Raw genomic sequence first — 19268 nt, 5'->3', positions numbered from 1 at the left:
CTAAATCAAACCATAATGTGCACTCAGCCTACTGTCCTTTCCCCACCATGAGCACAGTGAGATATTTTCATGGTTATTTGTTTATCCAAATGGTAGAATAAATGTCCATTAAAAGAATATACCTAAAATGGAGAGGCGAAAGAGTTGAGGTTGAGTTGCAGCTGACAGTCAGCTGATAGCCTTTGACAGTTGAGAAAAGTTTTGTTTCTGTGCTAATATGTTAATTAGCCCATAGATTGTGCGAGCCCATTGGCTCTTCGTCCAAGTCAATTTCCCATTTCCAATCTGACGTCAGGGCTGCTATAAAACTCTGCAATGCTTTTAAACTCATCTGCTGTGTGATCCTTCTAAAAAATCGCCTACAAGTGAAAGGCATTTCACGTGCGAGGCTACATTTACCCCTCTCCTTCGACATTTCACCCTCTCCGCTTTACGCAATGTAGGCCTATCCATGAAGAAACAGTAAAGTGTTAAATGTTAAAAATACCAATTCGCCGAATTTCTCATGCTGAAAGAGGACTCCGCAACTCGCGAGCTCGGCTCTGGTGCGTCTGTGCAGTAGACTCTGAAAAGAAAACTATTAATTTACAGCTGGGAACTCGTCGCTGCAAAAAGGACATTGAAAACCTATTTTTTCACTTTAAGACAAATACGCTTAAAAAGCAAACTGGCTCACGTTCTTCCAAACCAACTCAGTTTGACAGCTGCTCTTCACCCCCTTTGGAGGACTGTCGGCAGCAAGAGGATGGCATCAGAACTGGCAATGAGCAACTCCGACCTGCCCACCAGTCCCCTGGCCATGGAATATGTTAATGACTTCGATCTGATGAAGTTTGAAGTGAAAAAGGAGCCGGTGGAGCCCGATCGCAACATCAGCCAGTGCAGCCGCCTTATTGCCGGGGGATCCTTGTCTTCCACCCCGATGAGCACGCCTTGCAGCTCGGTGCCCCCTTCTCCAAGCTTCTCGTCGCCCAGTCCGGGGTCGGGGAGCGAACAGAAGGCACACTTGGAGGATTTCTACTGGATGTCCGGTTATCAACCGCAGTTGAATCCGGAGGCGCTGGGCTTCAGCCCCGAAGACGCAGTTGAGGCGCTGATCAACAGCAGTCACCAGCTCCAGTCCTTCGATGGCTATGCTAGAGGGCAGCAGTTTGCCGGCGGAGCCGGAGGAGGAGGCACCATGGGCGGGGAAGAGATGGGCTCTGCCGCGGCGGTGGTGTCCGCAGTTATCGCCGCCGCAGCAGCCCAGAACGGGGGTCCCCACCACCACCATCACCACCACAACGGTGGCCACCATCACCAATCACCCGGTGTCTCGTCCAACGGCAGCTCCGGAGGAAACCACCCACACATGGGACATTTGGACGACCGGTTTTCGGACGACCAGCTGGTGGGCATGTCGGTGCGGGAGCTCAACCGGCAGCTACGGGGAGTCAGCAAGGAAGAAGTGATCCGGCTGAAACAGAAGAGAAGGACCCTAAAGAACAGAGGCTATGCGCAGTCCTGCCGCTACAAGCGGGTGCAGCAGCGGCACGTCCTGGAGGGCGAGAAGACGCAGCTTGTCCAGCAAGTCGACCACCTCAAGGCGGAGATCTCCAGGCTGGCCCGGGAGAGGGACGCATACAAAGAAAAATATGAGAAGCTCATCAGCAACGGCTTCAGAGAAAATGGATCCAGCAGTGACAACAACCCTTCCTCCCCGGAGTTTTTCATGTGAGTCTCGACATTATCATGAAAACAGAGTTTGTCAGTTCCCTCATTAAAAAGTTTTCATTGTGATTTTTTTGTAATGGGGCATACTAGACGAAGAAAACTAATTAGCCAACTTTTTTTTTCGGTTTTAATTTTTTTGACAACAGGGGTTTGCTCAAGTCTGTCAAATAACGGTTTTGAGTTTTGGGGCTTGCAATAGAAAGATGGAACTTTGTCATAATTGTCCTTCATTTTGGAGTAGAAACTGAAGCCTGCCATCTTTTTTTGCTACCATACTTATTATTTGATTCATATTTTTGTCAAGCTCTTTTTCATCGTTGTTCATTTAACTTGCGGTGTTTTGAATATGAACTATCATCTATTATTTTTCGAAGTTGTTTTAACTTTACAATGTTGCTGTATACTATGTGTGCATGCAAGCACTAAGTATACGCCTTGGAAGTTCATCGACTTGCCTTTTTCACCTTTCGACTTTGAAATCCGTGTACAAATACCGGTCAAAAACTGCATCCATCTACAGTAAGAAGACGTTTTTGGCCTTTTTCCCTTTCTGTTTTTGTTCTGCCAAACTCGGAGGACTGCGAGCCTGCCATTTTACCCCACCTCATCTCATGCGTTATGCTTGCTATTTTGTGTTAAGCAACAAACAGACTATTACTCATAATAAACAATATCCATTATTTTAAAAGAGATATGTTATTGAACTGGCCTGCATGCTGGACATGTACGGTTTTTCTTTTCCTTTTGTGCTTGAAAATGTACTTTTATCGGATGACTCCAGCATGGCATTCATACTTGTTTTATGACCTGATCACTTTTTTGGGACAGCAACAAAAAAGTGACGAGGACTCTTATACCACCACCCCCTTCCCGTGTAAGTGCATTTCAACTGTGTTGAATGATACTACTAAGCGCCCATTTCTATACAGTGAATGACGCATTCCTGATGGAAGTTGTTCGGCGGGGATCCATGTAGCGAGGGAGCAAAAAGGACCTCAAATATTCTAAAAGGAATTATCTATCCCTATATGGGACTAAACTGTATGTTGCTTAAAAGCAGTTTGTTTATTTAAAAAAAAAAGAAATACCCCATCCTTGTGCATTTAACAACTCTGGAATGCTATGGATTATAATTGAAGTATATGTAGACCTACAGTAGTTGTTATACTCTGTAAATCTAAAAGAGAACATGGATGTGCTACACGTTGACATTTAAAGAAGAATGTGATGTAGATGATTAGGATCATTTAGCTGTAGGTTTCATAAAGTCCTGTGCTCTAAATTGTTTTCCTGTCATTGGGTAGGAGAGGTTGGGGCGGCTCCAATTTATACAATTTAACAGTATTGTTTCCATGCATAAGCAGCGCTTTTTGCAGCATGTTCTTGCAGTTTCAAGCAGTAGTTTGACAGCTGTAGTAGTGTTTGTCTTCACCTACCACTCACTGTATTTTAAACCAAAGTATTAAATAAGGAGAAACTTCAGCCCTAAATCAGCATGAACCATGCATTTTGATAATGTATTTTGGACTGAATTGCACTAAAATGTAGTCTGCAATATATCACAGAATGGGAACTCTATGAAGCTAATTCAAAAACGCAGACAGATACTTTTTGGCATTGCTGGATAACTTCATTTTAATAGTTTGTTGTCAACCAGTACTAGATTATTTTTGGCTCAGACAAACTCATTATTTACAAGGCAATAATATTATTATAATCAATAATGTCTGGACATTGTTAAATAGACAGGGATTGACACCCTGCTTGTACAAAATGGGGGGATACCATTCATCCAAAAATCTTTAAGACACATGTTAATTCAACTTTCCTGTTATATATTTTGCTGTGCAAAATTATTTCCCTCACTAACCATATTATGTGATGTTCATATGTGCTCTTTTTTCATTTCTTACAATTAAATGAAATGCAATAAATGTATGTAATCGGCCTTTCATTAAGTTTCTCAATTTTCTTTTGACATAGACCTGCAGAGATAATGATTGAATGTGGATTTCACAAACAAAACCAGAGTAGTTAATGTTAATGGAAATAGTCACGAGGAGTTACATTTGGGGGGTTGACTTGAATTACGCTATATGTGAATTGGTATCCATCCGTTTTCGTCAAATTTTCCTTAAATTCTAGTCTGTGGGATTTGTCTTCATCTGTGCAGATGGAAGGAGGCATGACACATGCCAGATAATCACATCAGTAACAATTTGGTTGGCTAGGTTGCAACCCTGTCTAATATGAGCCTCATTCAAAACCTCAAACATCTTAAATGTGGAACACAATTTAACTTTGAAAATACATACACGTTGTATTTTTGTTAGAGATAAAATCAGTTTGGAAGTTGATGCACCTTAACATTTCTGTGAGCATCTTTACAGGTCAGTAGTAATAGTATTACTACTAAGTTATTCCTGTTTTATTTAAAAAGAAAGAACGGTGTAAGATAGACAGTCTCATTACTAATTAGACTTTGTTTCACTGTTCAATATTTATTTGAACTAAATACAATTTCATGTAATAAAAAAAAAAATCCCTCAAATTGAATAAACAAAATTAAAGGTATATTTGAGGTAAGAGTCAACATTATTTGCCATGGACCAAGCCTCCTGGGTATGTATTTACATTCCATAATTATTTTCAGTATCAATCTATCCTTCATGTCATTGGATGTAAAGCTTAGTTAGTACAATGCCAGTAGCATACGTGTGTGCATTGTACATTGTGATTACACGTTTCATTCAAAGTGAAGTGATGCATTTCATCCTCAATTTCAATGATTCATAACAAAAAGGTGAGCTTACTTTTTGTTGTGCTTTCATGCAAACAACATTTTTTGGACATTTATGATTTTTGGAACAATTGGATTTGTTGTAGTTCCACATGTTAGTGGGGCAATGGAAATATGTCCTTGCATTCGTGTGTGTGTGTGCGTGTGTGCACATGTCTATGTTTATATGCCAAATCCGTGCCTGTGTGTGTGACTATTTTTGTGAGACTATACTTGTATGTTCCTGTGTTTCTATAGCTATCTATGTGTGTGTGTGTGTGTGTGTGTGTGTGTGTGTGTGTGTGTGTGTGTGTGTGTATTCTGCAACAGCCCAATCCCTATCTACCCCTTTTCACCGTTCTCTCCCCCCTGCCCTCCTCCCCCTTGCATTTGGCCTAGGACAGAGAACAGACCATGCTCCGAAAGACAGGGGTACACCCAGCAGGCGAAGAGGGCTCTGTCGTGCATGTGATGTGTGTAGGAGCCAGCGCGATGCATAATGAGTCACCGGGGTAGGCGTGGGCAGATGAGGCACATTAGCGCTTCTCCCAACCCGTTGTTGGGTTGGTGTTTACTTTATGACCTTTGAGATCTCTTCTGAGGATGGATCTTAATCTTAGTGTCACCGAGGGGACAGTAACTGAAGATCCCTCTCAATGTGTTGTCATGTCAAACTGTCCAAGAGACATGTGTAGGAGAATGAAGGAGGGCGTTTTGTTTTAGTGTTCTACAACAATTGGTTAATAAGGACAGAGATGTGACGGTGTGAATAAGACAGCATTTCAGGGATTCAATTCAATCTCACTCTCTATCTTTCCTTTTTGTTTTTAGCAGCACACCAATGCAGCAATGTGCACATTAAGAGGTGAATGGAAGGTTTTGTGTGTGTATGTATCTGCGAGTGTGTGCATGCATGCATTCTCTGAACATGGATGAGCATGGGTGAGGTCATCTTATCATAACGTTTAAATCACCTTTATAGAGGTTGGTGTCTCTTTTCTCTTGATAAGGGACAGTTCGAAATTTACTGGGGTGGGAGGTTACTGGGGTGGGAGGTTACTGGGGTGGGAGGTTACTGGGGTGGGAGGTTACTGGGGTGGGAGGTTACTGGGGTGGGAGGTTACTGGGGTGGGAGGTTACTGGGGTGGGAGGTTACTGGGGTGTAACTTTTTTTTTTACTTTGGGGAGGATTGTGTGATTTTTTATATTTTTTTGAATTTGTATTGGGCACAGGAGGGTAGTGCATTTTTTCTGTGGTTTACATTCCCCATTTTGCTGGTTTTACTATATCATTTCTTCCATATAGCCACATTTCCTCATCTTCTTGCATGCGCCCCCCACTATAAAGGTGTTTTGGTACTTCCCTTATGCACTACGCTTTTCTGCATGCTTACTATACAGTCAACTCTATCCTGCCCGCTATCCATAGTGACAGTAGTGGTAGGTGGATCGTTTGTCCATATCTGCAATAAGTTAACTAGCAATCATACCACACATCAAGTCATTGAAATCTGCACCAATTTTCTACAGAAATCTACAAGAACATAGAGGGATAGCTGATAGGCAGCGGGGAGGCCAGGTGCATTATTGCACATGAAAGAACAGTAAAGCCATGAGACACCCAGTAAAAAAAGATCCCCTATTGATCTTGTTTAGGCCATACAGATTGAATTTACTATATAACAGACTTCCCTTCACATTTCTCAGAATAGTAAAAAAAAAAAAAAGTGATTAATTTAATTCATATGAAACTATTCTTTTAAATGATTATTTTTGACAAATTGAATGATGTGCGTCGCCGTTGTAGTAGGAGTTGTGGTTTGGTTAAATTGCGGTGAATCAAATCATGGGAATCAAAATAATTTGTGAATCGCAAACAATAAAAGGAAAAACTTAGCTGTATCCTTCCTTTCGAATTGTGTTGCTGCAAAACACATTATGTAGATCATTTAAGTTGATTTGGATATTCAATTATCGGGCATTGCAACTCAATAGATGCTATTAGTCAGCCTGAAGTAAACACTTCTAAAAGTAAGAGAGATACTGAATGTACAAATCATTAGGAACACCTGCTCTTTCCATGACGTAGACTGACCAGGTGAACCGGGGTGAAAGCTATGATACCTTATTGATGTCATCTGTTAAATTCACTTGAATCAGTGTAGATGAAAGGGAGGAGACGGGTTAAAGAAGGATTTTAAAGCCTTGAGACAATTGAGACATGGATTGTGTATGTGTGCCATTCAGAGGGTGAATGGGCAAGACAAAATATTTAAGTGCCTTTGAACGGAGTATGGTAGTAGGCGCACCGGTTTGACTGTGTCAAGAACTGTAACACTGCTGGGTTTTTCACGCTCAACAGTTTCCCGTGTGTATCAAGAATGGTCCGCCATCCAGCCAATTAAATGCTGAATGCAAAGTAGGCCTACATGGCAGAATGATATCATGATGATTTGTATCAATCAGGTGCACATTTGTTTTGTATGCTCTGCCATCTCATGTGCAGTACAGAAACACTGCTAGCCTAACACAAATGTACTGTGACTAAAACTTGTCTGGGACATGCTTTCAATGGTGCTTTCCAACACCTGACACCAATATAGTGGATTAGGGAGGAACTCTGACTGGGACTCAAACCCTGATTCCTGTGACTCCAAAACCATTATACTGTCACAATCCTCACTATATGAGTCGTGATGAGAGTGGCAGGTAGCCTCGCGGTTAAGAGCATTGGGCCAGTAACTGAAAGGTTGCTGGTTCAAATCTCAAGCTGACTAGGTGAAAAATCTATTGATGTGCCCTTGAGCAAGGCACTTAACCCTAATTGCTCCTGTAAATTGCTAAGAGTGACTGACACTATTCCTACCAAGTGAGTTGGCACGATGCATAGGGTGTTCACACCAGTGACCTGGTTTCACTTCCTGGTCCTGCCGTTTGGTACACTGGTCTCAGAAGTGGGAGGGTGGCCGTGCGGCCAACTGCTCAGACGTGCTAGGGGGCTGAGTAGTCAAAGCACAGGGAGGTGCCTTCAAGTACAGAGGGGGCAGTGTAGAAAACCTTGGTATATTATGATTTTACCTTTATTTAACTAGGCAATCAGTTAAGAACAAATTCTTATTTTCAATTACGGCCTAGGAACAGTTCAGGGGCAGAACAACAGATTTGTACCTTGCCAGCTCGGGGATTTGATCTTGCAACCTTTCGGTTACTAGTCCAACGCTCCAACCACTAGGCTACCTGCCGCCACGTTACAATTCCCAGCATGTGGGTTAACCCTATTGGCACGATGCATAGGGTGTTTGTCTTTCACGCCAGTGACCCGAGTTTTATTCCCTGCCCCACCATTCGCTACAATACCAAAAGGCTGAAATCACTTGGTGAGGTCCCTAGGTGTTGTATAAAGGTTGTTTGGTATTATTTCAAGGGGTACAACTTTAATTAGATTTTTTTATTAGGATTTTATTTTTAATCACTGCCTTGCCTCACTTTATAAATAAATAGATCTGTTATACAGTTAATTACATATGAATGGCCTTAGGGACAATACAATTATTCTACCTAGACTAGCTTACAACACCACAATGCAATTGATATTTGCATTATTGTTTTCAAGTGAGTACAATTCTACGCTAGGCTGTAAACTGCAGTGAAAGTGTGATTTCAATAATAGCGCAAAAGCTCTGTGATTTGAATGTTTCATTCCATTTGAGAATGTTTCATTCCATTTGGATCAGTTGTGTGTCTACTCTCGACAGATTATAAGGTCTAGAAAGGCACAGTACAGGACAGTCTGGCTGTATTTTTACTTCTGATACTGATGCGCTGTCTGTTGCCGATTATCATTCTTCAAAGTCGTTCTATATAGTGTGAAGACGTAGGCCTATGCTCCCAGCAGGCCCAGTTATTCAGCAAAGCTCAACATGCGTTCTGCCTAGTTTCCAATCCAAGCGTCTATTCCTTGACCTACAACCTAACGCTTCAATATAGCATAAATATTTGTTATTTCACTTTTAAAATGTATTACCTTTTATAAACACAACCAGTCACAATGTTTTAGTCTGATTAGGCTACTTCAAAAGTATCCCGTAGGCTACCTGCGCACGTTCATCCACACCACTCTAACATAATTCCAGCCTCCAAACCATGATGAAGCGCTCAAAGTCCGTACTAGGTATGCAATTATGTATTGCTCATGGGTTGTGTGTGGTGCATTGGCACAGAAACTCGTTAGTGGAAAATGGTTGCATGTATTTATAATAATTATAAATATAGCATCAATATGTTGAAAATATTATTTCCCCCTAGTTGATCATTGTCTGCAGCCGGCTCTGATCGTAGTGTAATGAAACAGACAGGGAGCGAGAGCTCATCCGTGGTGGTCAGAGAAACCTCAACCTTCTGGCCTGTTGCCCTGCCTGTGCCACATTGACTGTGCCACAATACCATGCTGAAGTGGACAGGTCCATATCCACAGTTATCAACACAGGATTGCTACAGTTATTGTTATTTGTGGTGGTAATCATTGTTTTAGAGAGAATGTTATCAGGGGGTGTGTATTTTTTTTTTACAGTACAAGGGGAGGGTTATGTGAAAATATTGTTCATGTTGGGGAGCGGGGTGCATATTGTTTTGACACCTCCAGTTTAAATTCATGATCATCTCACATTGATGAAACAGTTTGCATTGTGTCTCCTCATAGTATCTGGTAAAACTAAGCAGGTGCAGTATGATCACTGTTTAACGTATACAAATGAGTTAGGTGAAATTAAAATAACAGAATCATTGCATTTCTTCATTGATAGAAAAACGGAAGCATCCACCCTAACATATCAGGCGGTTTGCGAGGCTCTCGCGAGCTTACATGAATGTTCGCCGCGAGATCAGGCGGCTTGCGAGGCTACTCTTAACAAGCTTCTTCATTAATTCACCCAAATAACCTCCAATGTGCAAGTGATGATGTGTTGCCCTATTACACAGACGAAGAGCCTCTTTAATTCCTTCACTCCTTTCCTGCTCCGATGGTTATGTGTGAGGAGGAGGGTGTGTGTTGCTTCTGCTGTGGTGGCGGATGTGCCCAGAGCGAGGGCCGAGAGGGGGGCGATGGAGGGGGTAGAGAGAGGGGGGGACTGAGACAATAGTTGGAGCCGGGGCTGAATGAAATGATTTTGCTGATGATTAATAGCGGAGTGGGCCAGCGGCTCCTGCGATGTAGAGATGATAAATTGTGAGTGCGGCTCTCTGCAGCTGTGCCAGGCTTGTGTCTTAGCATGCACACACCACGCAATTTACAGCCAAGCCCCTCTCCTGCTTACTTAGGAGAAACTACTCAATTTATCTAATTACATACGTGTTTGATCCCCGGCCATGGAGATGCCATGTATTGATATATTTCATATTAGCCACACAAAACAACCAACAATTATTTGCATAATTCTGGGAGGATATTATTCGGCTTTTTGCGTCTGTTATTCTGTTTACTGTATTTGAACATTGCTTTCTTAATATTTGGCTCTATCTTGGCAGAGTGTTGCTTTATGTATAAGGAGCCTATTCCTATCATTTTGGGGGAGTTTCTGGAGCTGTATGTTGAGAATGACTCGACCCTCGCTTTCTGTCTGTCTGTCTGTCTGTCTGTCTGTCTGTCTGTCTGTCTGTCTGTCTGTCTGTCTGTCTGTCTGTCTGTCTGTCTGTCTGTCTGTCTGTCTGTCTGTCTGTGTTTGTCGGTTGGTTTTACAAATTATAGAAAACATTTTCCTGCTTTTCTTTCTCAGCCACATATAAAACAGTTACGTGAAGGGGAAAATAAAGAAAAAATCTGACCTGAAGTTTGGAATGGAAGTTGGGAAGCGTTGAACTCGCTGAACGGTTATAAAAACATCAGGCAGATTGGCATGATCCTCTTTCACATAGATTGGCGGCTGGGACGTGAGTTAATTGTTTTATTTAGTGTTGTCTGTCTGTCTGTCTGTCTGTCTGTCTGTCTGTCTGTCTGTCTGTCTGTCTGTCTGTCTGTCTGTCTGTCTGTCTGTCTGTCTGTCTGTCTGTCTGTCTGTCTGTCTGTCTTCACTGCCAGATATCAATCAGTCCTACTAGCCCCACCCAATACACACACACTTTCTGTCTCTGTAATTTATTGTTCTTTTAGAATAGAATCAGATGTAGTGAAGATTAGTCCTCAGCTGTTGATTTGTGGATCATGTGACGGCCATCATCCATAATTAATGATTTTAATCTTTGTTTTTATATTCTTTGATTTTACCACAATATATACAAATATGGCACATTTGAGTGAGGACTGACAGATAAGCGATAGATGCTGTTGCTACAGTGCATGGTTATCTGAGTGATGGTTCTATCTGCTCTCACTGAGGTGTTCATTCGGAGCGATGCAACGCGTTGATGTTTTCCACCTACGGAGGTGGGGGGCGGACAGGGCGGGGTGTTCGCTCAGGGAGCAACAAGCCTATTGACGGATCCCAAAATAGGTAGGCAGGGGTCCCGAATCCTCCAGGGGCTCAAAAAGGGGCCCAGGAGAGGGACTCGGGAGGATTTGGGCGTGCGGGTATGTGAGTGCGTTTGTTCGTGAGTGTGTGTGTGTGTGTAAATTTGTCCATGCGTAGGTCTCTGTCTGTGTGTCAGGCTGTCTTTCAGAGGATGTATGGAGGTCAAAAGTGAGAGCGCACAGGGCCGTACACAAAGTCATTAGAGTAATCCCTAACCCAGGGGAACACACTCATTTCCTCTTCATAGAGAGACAGCTCCGTGTGTGAGATACACACAGCTTACGCTCTACATTATTACTGACTGAATAATATATACTGCCATCATAGCAGCCACTTAGCTCCAGACTGTATACAGAGAGCTCAACACTCACTGCAGTTTTACCAGTCTCCAAATGTGTGCTTGTGTGTTCCAAAGAGTGTAAGAGAGTTTTGCTTCAGCTTGTCCGGTTAAGTCGCGTATGAGTAAGCACAGTATGTGTGTATGTGTCATTATTGGTGTGTTCATTAAAGAATCAGGGACTGGTGACAAACCTCTCCTCTGTCACAATATTCCCCCTCTGGGTATTAATGTAAATCACACTGATTCCTATATCAACAGGCTAATGATTTAAATGTAGAACAACACACTGTCCTTAACCTGCTTTGGCTCTATGTGTTAGAGAGGCGAGGGGTTAGGGCTGAGACTGAGTAACATGCACCTAGTTTGTCCTTTTTACCAAGATACATTAGTGTGTGTGTCTGTGTGTGTGATTATGAGAGAGATAGATCTTGTAGTGTGTGTGTGATTATGAGAGAGATAGATCTTGTAGTGTGTGTGTGATTATGAGAGAGATAAATCTTGTAGTGTGGGTTTGTGTTGGTCTGCGCAGGTGTTATGACTTCACCTCTGAACATCTTCGTTTATCTATGTGTCTGTGTATGTGTGAAGGTGCAGAGACAGGGTGCAAACACACACACACACAAACACACACATACACACACGGACAGAGGGCAGAGTGAGAAGGGCAGACAGGAAACGTGGGGTTGGCGTGCTAACCTGGATTCTCTCTGGGCCAAACAGAGTCCAATGAATAATAGAACACACAGCTTTTGTTTATGCTTTATTTAGACAGCTTAAGACGACCTACCTTCTAACAGGTAAAGGCCATCAACTCTATTCTTGACAAGAACAACCCAGGAGGGTAGGCCTAATTGTTTGGATAAAACATACTCCCCAAATCAGACTTTTTATTCAATATCCATGACACAGTAAAAATGTGCTTTACAAGCATTATTCATGTTAAATCAAATAAAACAATATACTGTATTGGAAAATATTTGTTTTATCCTTTCACTGACTGAATGGTGAGGCATATCCCCTTCCTGCTAACCTTCTTATAGGGCCTGCCCAGGTTGGTTGAGGACGCTGGGAGAAAACAGGAAACAGCAACATTACTCACCTCCTATCCTCTCTGAGAATAAAAGCTTTCTCCCTCCTTCAGGGGGAAACGTGCATCAGGGATCAATTAAGATGCGCTTATTTTACTGGGAAATATTCCTCTCATTTTATCCTCTTTGGGGCAGCAGAAAGTCGAAACTTTGTGCTTCAAATAGATATTTTAGAGGGAATAGGCATGTGACTCATTAAAGAGTTGTCCTTGAAAGTGGCTGGCTGCAGGTTATGTTGATAATGAAGTGTAGCCGTACTCTGAGGGGTAATTTTATATGTCTGCAAATGGAGCTAAAGGGACTGGGACTTAAATGAATCCAACACCAGCTCCCTGAGGTCCGGTGGCACAGAGGATGGCAGGACAGAGACGGAGAGAGAGAGCAGCGGACTTCTACTTTAAAATACTTTCTCTTTCTCTCTGAATGACATCTGCTTTTCATTCTAGAAAAAAACTCACTCAGAAAAAAAATCGAACTATTTTTTGTATTATTTTTAAATCAAAATAACTCTGATGATATGAATGTGCTAGGCTACTCCGGTTGAAGTAATTACCCCAAAAGTCTGAATAATCTATACGTTTTTTTTTGGAAACACTTCAAGCCAAAGTAGCCTAGCGCCTCCTTATTCTCATGAGTTATTTCAGTTCATTTTGGAGGCTGAATGTATGCATCTGTTTATATGCTCCTGTGTGAGTCAGAAGCATAAACCAATTATTGCCAAATATACTGTGCACCGATATGAATTTAGGAAGTTATTATTAACTCTTCATTACCACCTGGTTCTAGAAGGTTGCAGGGAATCATATTAACTAAATAAATAGCACTTCTATATAGAAGGTCCTTGAACGTACCCATCCGCTTCTTCAGAGAAGTGGCTAGTTTGGTCTGCGTTCAGGCATAACGTATCTGCATCTCTCTGATAAACGTTTACACGTGCAGTGATTTAGAAGCGCTGACTTTATGTCCTGCTGTGCTCTCTACATCAGCAGACTGCGTCACCGCTGTTTTCCTGGAGTTTGTCGGTGCTCAGTAAAATTGAGTTATGTGGCATTTATTTGAAAACCCAATAATTTCAGATTTTCTCCACTGCAGTGTAGAGATTGTCATTTTTCCACCACTGCTGTGGGTGTGTGTACAATTATTTTATATCAAATGTTACCACTGCTTATTCATATGTTTCAATTATAGATGGTTTGTATAAAAGCAAAACATTTTAAATAAATATGAATAATGATTTTTACAGAATAAATAAATAAATATTTTTTTCATCCACTACGATGCGGAGTGATACCACTCAGACTTTTCACACTAACTCTACTGATTTGATATGCACATACACACACACATGCACACACACACCACACCACCTCGCTGCATGTCAAACGGACATTGATCTCTTAACCAAGCAAGGTGACCTCCACTCCCAGAGCTTCCATCTCTCTTTTTCTCCTCTCTATTTCATCCCCATCTCATTCCTACATTGTCTGTCTGTCTGTCTGTCTGTCTGTCTGTCTGTCTGTCTGTCTGTCTGTCTGTCTGTCTGTCTGTCTGTCTGTCTGGGCCCAGCCATTGAGGGCTCAGAGTGATGCTAGGTCCAGACCCAGCCAGTGAGGGCTCAGAGTGATGCTAGGTCCAGACCCAGCCAGTGAGGGCTCAGGGTGATGCTGGGTCCAGACCCAGCCAGTGAGGACTGAGAGTGATGCTAGGTCCAGACCCAGCCAGTGAGGGCTCAGAGTGATGCTAGGTCCAGACCCAGCCAGTGAGGGCTCAGGGTGATGCTGGGTCCAGACCCAGCCAGTGAGGGCTCAGAGTGATGCTAGGTCCAGACCCAGCCAGTGAGGGCTCAGAGTGATGCTAGGTCCAGACCCAGCCAGTGAGGGCTCAGTTTGATGCTGGGTCCAGACCCAGTCAGTGAGGGCTCAGAGTGATGCTGGGTCCAGACCCAGCCGGTGAGGGCTCAGAGTGATGCTAGGCGTGGGCCTAGCTAGTGAGGGCTAAGAGTGATGCTAGGTCCAGACCCAGTGAGTGATGCTAGGTCCAGACCCAGCCAGTGAGTAATGCTAGTTCCATACACAGCCAGTGAGGGTTTAGAGTGATGCTAGGTCTAGACCCAGCCAGTGAGGGCTCAGGGTGATGCTAGTTCCATACCCAGCCAGTGAGGGTTTAGAGTGATGCTAGGTCTAGACCCAGCCAGTGAGGGCTCAGGGTGATGCTAGTTCCATACCCAGCCAGTGAGGGTTTAGAGTGATGCTAGGTCCAGACCCAGCCAGTGAGTGATGCTAGTTCCAGACCCCGCCAGTGAGGGTTTAGAGTGATGCTAGATCTAGACCCAGCCGGTGAGGGCTCAGAGTGATGCTAGGTCCAGACCCAGCCAGTGAGGGCTCAGAGTGATGCTAGGTCTAGACCCTGCCAGTGAGGGCTCAAAGTGATGCTGGGTCTAGACCCAGCCAGTGAGGTCTCAAAGTGATGCTAGGTCCAGACCCAGCCGGTGAGGGCTCAGAGTGATGCTAGGCGTGGGCCTAGCCAGTGAGGGCTCAGAGTGATGCTCGGTGAGGGCCCAGCCAGTGATGGCTCAGAGTGATGCTGGGTGCAGACCCAGTCAGTGAGGCCTCAGAGTGATGCTAGGTGTGGGCCCAGCCAGTGAGGGCTGGGCTGTCGCCCTCTCCAGTGGTACCAGGAGCCAAGTCACCATCATTAGCATAAGGCTGTATACTACTGTATATGTTTGTGCATCTCACTCTCACATTCTCTCTGTATGTTTGTGTAGGTGTCTGCATTAGAACACCATATGCTGTTGGGCGTGTAGATACCCAGCTGAGTTGACTGAAAACTCACCGGCTGCGTGCGTGAAGATACCGGCAGAGTTTGTGTGTGTGTGTGTGTGCACGTTGGCATGAATGTATGTGTATATGTTTGCAAATCAATGTGCAGTTAATATGATTTGTGATATTTTAATATTCATATTTAGGGTTAATAATGACTCTTTCATTACTGTTGACTTTGTCGTTTGATTTGGTCTTTCACTTCCCTCTCTGTCATAGACATTTCTCTGGTTATTTCTGTCATATCGGATGAATATGTTTAGATGCCTGGAGACTGGATACACAGAGTCTATTGGAATGCAAATGTTCTACCCTTTCCTCCACATCAAATCTTGTCTACAGTAAGCTACCGTATGGATTTTACGGCGTAGCCGAGGTGAGTACGCAGCCTGCTCAGTGTGTGTGTATATTCATGGTGTGTGTTTTGACTGGGTCTTCTGCTATCTGCATTTTCAGGTCATCCAGAAAATTCCTCCATCTGTGATCGAGAGCCTCGCCCCTCTGCGCCCTTGGCCTTGATGTCTGAGGTAAAACACAACTCTCTTTCTCGCTCTCTTTTTTATTAATGTAGTGTTGAAAATGATTATTATTGATCATATAATTATTATTACCATTATTATTAATTTTAAGTGTTGATTACTTTTACAGTCGCAAAACCAGTGTTTTTAATGAGTCAGTTTAATTGAATGAATTGTTTTTCCACTTTTCACTATCAACACATTTGAAACCTAATGCAATTGAACATGTATTACACTGAACGACCCAGTCTATACTGTATGTTATCGTAACATAATGTGTAGTTCTCTGAAGGGTCCATTACAGCTATGTAATAGTGTTCGTCATTCTTTATTCATGAATCTGTTACCTCTACAATATGTCTCTCAATATATTTCTCCATCTCATCACTTTATGATGTTCATGGAGCAGTACTCCAGCATGTTCATGTCCCATCCTCACTCTTAATGTACATCTCGGGAAATATATGGGCCATGCTGTAAACATAAACCTGTCTTATGGAGACCAGAGAGAATCCTCTCTGTCTATCTGCCAGAACAACACACTTATCCAAGCTCCTGGGTTCTATGGCACTTTCTATTCTATTGAACCTGTAGCAACACCCAGAGTAGGGTTTATATACAAAAGGAGTCTGACTAAAGAACATTTCTGCAGTCGTCTGTAATCGATGAAGGGAAACTGAGGCCAATGTTTATCACAAAACCAATTGTTTCTGTAATGGCTTCGCTGATTGTGCCGCACCAAAACCCATCGACTAATCTGTTTGGAGGGACACTCCGTTCAGCATGAGGCTTGAGCTGCTCTGTCTATATGGGTGCCTACTGTGACAGAGAAGACATGCTAGTGTGTGTGTGTGCGTGAATGAAACAGTGTTTTAAGAAGTGTGTATTGACATTTTTATTTGGTGGTTTGTGCCGTGTTTACGTTCAGCTGTACTGATCATATCCCGTTCCATCATAAAAGGAGTCACCTATATGGTACACTATACATTACAACCCCCCTCATACCTCCAACCATCTCCCCGAAACGTCCATGTTCCCTCTGCAGGCAGCTGCTCCTCATGCCCCCCCCAGGCAGCTCCTCACCGGGAAATCCCTCTCATCCCCCTGATCCCCAGTTTGTGTCCGGGGACCAGTGACTCTACTCAGCCCTCAGTCACTGGGCTTACCCTGTCAACAGGACCAGTAATAGTACACTACCTGGTGCTCCCCTAACTGGAACTCTATTCAGACCGAGGGAGTGATTTGTTATGAGTGAGTTACAGATGGTTAACACACTGCACAAGCAGAGGAAGACGCGTACACTGAGTGGACAAACCATTAGGTACACCTGCTCTTTACACGATATAGACTGACCAGGTGAATCCAGGTGAAAGCTATGATCCCAGTGTAGATGAAGAAGGGGAGAAGACAGGTTAAACAAATATTTTTAAGTCTTGAGACAATTGAGACATGGATTGGGTATATCTGCCATTCAGAAGGTGAATGGGCAAGACAAAATATTTAAGTGCCTTTTGAAAAGGGTATGGCAGTAGGTGCAAGGTGCAGCGGTTTGAGTGTCTCAATTAACTGCAACATTGCTGGGTTTTTCATGCTCAACCGTTTCCCGTGTGTATCAAGAATGGTCGAACACCCAAGGGACATCCAGCCAACTTGACACAACTGTGGGAAGCATTGGTGTGAAAATGGGCCAGCATCCGTGTGGAACGCTTTTGACACCTTGTGGAGTCCATGCCCCGATGAATTGAGAATGTTCTGAGGACAAAAGCGGGTGCAACTCAATATTGGGAAGGTGTTCCTAATGTTTTGTACACTCAGTAATATATAAACATAATTTATTTGTGAAAAGTATTAAGAAATATCACTTTTCCAAAATAGCCTGAAATGGGATGGCATATTCTGTGGTCTCTATCTCTATACGCTATACTGCTAGATCGAGACATTCCATTATGGCCCTTAGTGTGTCCAGTGTTATTTCCCTTATTGTCTCTAAGTGGGGCCTGGGATCAGTAGCTGGCCTGTCTCCAGCTCCACTTAACTTCAGCAAAAAGAGAGAGAGAGTGGGAGAGGACAAAAGGCATCAGGGGAGACAAGGACAAATCATCTTTAGATGAAGTGTTTTAAGTGCTCCTCTTCTCCTCCCATGTCACCACCGTGAATCAGGTGACCTCTGCTCACCTGCACAGGATATAAACAGCGCCATGTCAGAGAATGGACGGTAGGCGAGTGGAAGCGAGGGAAAGTGGAAAACCATGAGGGTGTCCATCTTACTCGCCACCATGTGTCAAAACGTCATACCGTACCCTGACTACCTGCCAAACCTCTTACAGCTCGGCTTGGCCCGGTCTGGTTGATGGCCAACAGTCATCTTGGTTTCTGTCTCTCCTTAGATGACGCAGGCCAGGCAGTGTCTTTGTTTTATGCAAATCCATGCATATGAGAAGGGATGGGGGGAGGAGGGGAGTGCGATGAGCAGTCTGGCCACGTAGCTCCAGGAGGACAGGCTGAGTGATGGAAACAAAGAGCCAGGGTCTGAGTGTCCTTGCCTGGGGAAAGATAGTCCTGACTCTGGCTTGAGCTGGAGTGGGTCAGCCACCACCAGCCACCTGCCGCCTCAGACATGACTGAGAGAGTGAAACAATAGTTAGGACAACAATGTATTTTATATATATATGTTTTTTTAGGGGGAAAAAAGAATGCCTTTCGTGAACTAACACTCACACTTTAATTTGTATATTTTATTTTATTTGTATTACTAGCTCTGACTTTGCTGGAAGCTACTTTATTGAGGAAAAATTTACTTACTATGGCTGTGATATGTGGCTGTCCCTCCTAGCTACCTTAAGATGAAGGCACTACCTGTAATTCACTCTGGATAAGAGTGTCTGCTGAATGACTAAACAGTACAACTGTACATGTAATAAATACAGGAGGAATCGTGGAATAAGGGCTACTGTGTCTGTGTGAGGAGAGGGGTTATGGCTGAGACTAGTTTTTTACCAACAGATGTTCTAGTGTGTGTGTGTGTGTGTGTGTGTGTGTGTGTGTGTGTGTGTGTGTGTGTGTGTGTGTGTGTGTGTGTGTGTGTGTGTGTGTGTGTGTGTGTGTGTGTGTGTGTGTGTGTGTGTGTGTGTGTGTGTGTGTGTTCAGACCTGACTGGGAGGACGGCAGGCAGGCAGGCACCTTACCCTAGTGGTGGCCCTGGCAGAGGGGGACTGGAGTTCAACACCCAGCAGGGGGAAAGAGACCCAGAATCTGCTGACAGGGACAAAGTGACAGGTGTGTGTGTATGTGTGTGTGCATGCACTCCCATGCTTATGAGTTCAGGGCTGAGGAGGATGAAGAGGCTGGCTTATGTGCCATTGAGTGTGTGTGTGTGTGTGTGTGTGTGTGTTGTCAGATGTGGGGCAGGGTCTAACGGACAGGGAGGGCCACCACCCGTGGCTGTGTGACTGTGTGACAGTAGGGTGGCTTGGGTCAGACTCGCTGACTCTGTTTCAGCCACACA

The 19268-nt window shown here is 43.6% G+C and overlaps 1 protein-coding gene across 1 annotated transcript in view; it reads left to right on the top strand.

The window, feature by feature from the left end:
- The first annotated feature begins 265 nt into the window (after positions 1 to 265).
- LOC106562299 (transcription factor Maf) overlaps positions 266 to 19268 on the top strand; it is a 146839-nt gene continuing 127836 nt past the window's right edge. Inside the window, exons 1-2 of the mRNA XM_045689190.2 lie at positions 266 to 1713; positions 15702 to 15772. Of these exons, the coding sequence (XP_045545146.1) occupies positions 746 to 1713; positions 15702 to 15729 (996 nt within the window). The 5' untranslated portion in view covers positions 266 to 745 and the 3' untranslated portion in view covers positions 15730 to 15772. The remainder of the gene's footprint in view (positions 1714 to 15701; positions 15773 to 19268) is intronic.

This window comes from Salmo salar, chromosome 11, assembly GCF_965601325.2.
Source record: "Salmo salar chromosome 11, fSalSal1, whole genome shotgun sequence".
NCBI classification, from domain to species: Eukaryota; Metazoa; Chordata; class Actinopteri; order Salmoniformes; family Salmonidae; genus Salmo; species Salmo salar.
This window is presented reverse-complemented; position numbering and strand designations above follow the sequence as displayed.